General features: G+C 48.6%; 1 protein-coding gene across 1 annotated transcript; it reads right to left on the bottom strand.

The window, feature by feature from the left end:
• Window positions 1-416: 416 nt before the first annotated feature.
• On the bottom strand, window positions 417-1,525 carry LOC127783371 (zinc finger A20 and AN1 domain-containing stress-associated protein 11). Its single transcript, XM_052310632.1, has one exon. The coding sequence runs from the start codon at window positions 1,311-1,313 to the stop codon at window positions 801-803; it is 513 nt and encodes a 170-aa protein (XP_052166592.1). The 5' UTR covers window positions 1,314-1,525; the 3' UTR covers window positions 417-800.
• Window positions 1,526-2,050: the final 525 nt, after the last annotated feature.

Below are 2,050 nucleotides of genomic sequence, written 5' to 3'. Positions count from 1 at the left end.
ATTCAATAGATGGTGAATTGCACGCATGTATATAATCATTTTTCTGTTTGTAATGTGTTTTGGAAAAGGAAAAGATGATGAATTTGTGAGCTGAAATTTGGTCTGAAAGAGGAAACCAAGTGTGTGAACAAATGTCGACACGTGGTGGTCAATTTGCAGCCGTATTAGGTGGTATCAATACGATTTTTAATCAATTCGAATACAGGACGGTTACCTATCTTAAAAAAAATTAAAAAAAGAACAGGGAAATAATTAGTGTACGCAACTTGGACCAACCAATAATGCCAGGCGAACTAATCCAATCCGGTTCAACTACTAATGGATGGCTCCAAGTAGCGTCAATGATTGAGCTGTCAGGGCAATTCACAACCAATGGAGGAAAAAAAAAGAGGAGATAATAAAAAGAAAGATGCCACTAGCTCAAGCTGATAATAATGCTCTCCACAGATAATAATAAATTTTATACAAAAGGGAATTAAAATTAAATAGAGATTTGTGGGAGGACAACACAACAACCCCATCTTCTTCCTTCCTCCCTCTTTCCATCCAACTTCCAACCTCAACCACCACTACAACAACAACATCATCATCATCATATTATTCTTCCTTTGCTTGATGCATCTTAAGTCACCCATCTCATCTCCTTTTCTTTTTCTTTCTTTTTTTTCCCCTTTCACCTTTAAGAAGCTCTCAGGAAAAGAAAAATAATACCCTCAACTTTAATTTTTAAAAGGAAAGAAGAAGAAAAAAGAAAGAAAAAAGGAGGAAAATTCAGGTTGGTTTCCCCTTGTATTATCCTTTTAGAACCTAACGATCTTGGCGGCGCGGACGACGGGGTTCTCCCTGGCGATGGCGTCCCTCGCCGCCGACTTGTAGTCGAAGCTGCAGTCGTGGCGGTCGGAGTACCGGTGCGCGCCGCAGTAGAGCTCGCCGCAGCGGCACCGGAACCCGGTCAGGCCCACCCGCCTCCGGCAGCTGTGGCACCGGTTGACCGACGACGACCTCGACACCTTCGACGACGACTCCACCGGCCCCGCCGTCGGCCGCTCAACCACCAGCGCCACCGCCGCCGCCGCCGACGACTGTACGGCCTGCCTCGGCTTCTCCACCACCGGAAACACCGGCAACGACGTCGTCGACGGCGAGGCAGCGGCGGAAGAAGAAGAAGAAGACGCCGAGGCAGCCAAGAAGCAGTTCTGGCAGAGGTTGTTGGTCGCCGGGTTGCCCGGGAACCCGCAGCTGTTGGCGCAGAGCGTCATCTCCGGCGCCCTCAGCTCCGTCGGCTCCTCCACCTTCTTCTCCCTCTGCGCCATGATCGAATCCGAGAGAGAGACGAAGCGAGCTTAGGTTCGCTTTGCTTTTGGGAATGGGTTAGCGAGGCGAGGCGAGGAGAGGGTGAGTCCCTTTTATTTATCGAGGAGGAGGCGGGCGGCGTACGCGTTCTCGTCGTCGACAGACAGCGACGGCCGGCGCTTGAAAATGGGTTGGAAATGGCGATGCTGCCCCTCTCTCGATCACCTTGTCTGACGGTGAAACGAGGAGAAAAAAAATGGGGGCGACAGGTTGGGTTTGGTTGTGGTTGTGGGGGTCTCTTTCTTACGGATTAAGGGAGGAGGAGAATGATGCAAGGGCGTGCGTACGTGCTTTGTGGTTGGGGATTGTTAGCGGCGGGTAAGGGAGGGTGGCTTTGGCTTGGCTGGCCTAGGTACTGTGTAATGTAATTTGGAGGGTGGATGTCTGTCTTTAGGTTAGGGAAGCTTGCAAGCTATTTCAAGCTGGGATCTACTATTATACACAAGGGAAAATAGGGGTGAAAGGTTTCTTTTATTCCTGTGGAAAAATATTGGAGGAAAACATGGATTAAAATTTACTTTGTATTGTATTTGAAGGATCTTTAAGATTGCACATCGATCTTGCTTGATACGGTTTAGGGTTTCGAAACGTGAAGAGAACCACTCACCAATTGTCCTTTTATGAGCACTGTTGTTGAGAGATGCACTTTGCTAGTGCGGTGGCAAGAGGTGCGTGGTTTCAATCCCGATGTCCGTGT

Source organism: Oryza glaberrima, chromosome 8 (assembly GCF_000147395.1).
Source record: "Oryza glaberrima chromosome 8, OglaRS2, whole genome shotgun sequence".
In the NCBI taxonomy this organism is placed as follows: Eukaryota; Viridiplantae; Streptophyta; class Magnoliopsida; order Poales; family Poaceae; genus Oryza; species Oryza glaberrima.
The sequence above is the reverse complement of the archived record's forward strand: the minus strand, read 5'-3'. Positions and strand labels throughout refer to the sequence as shown.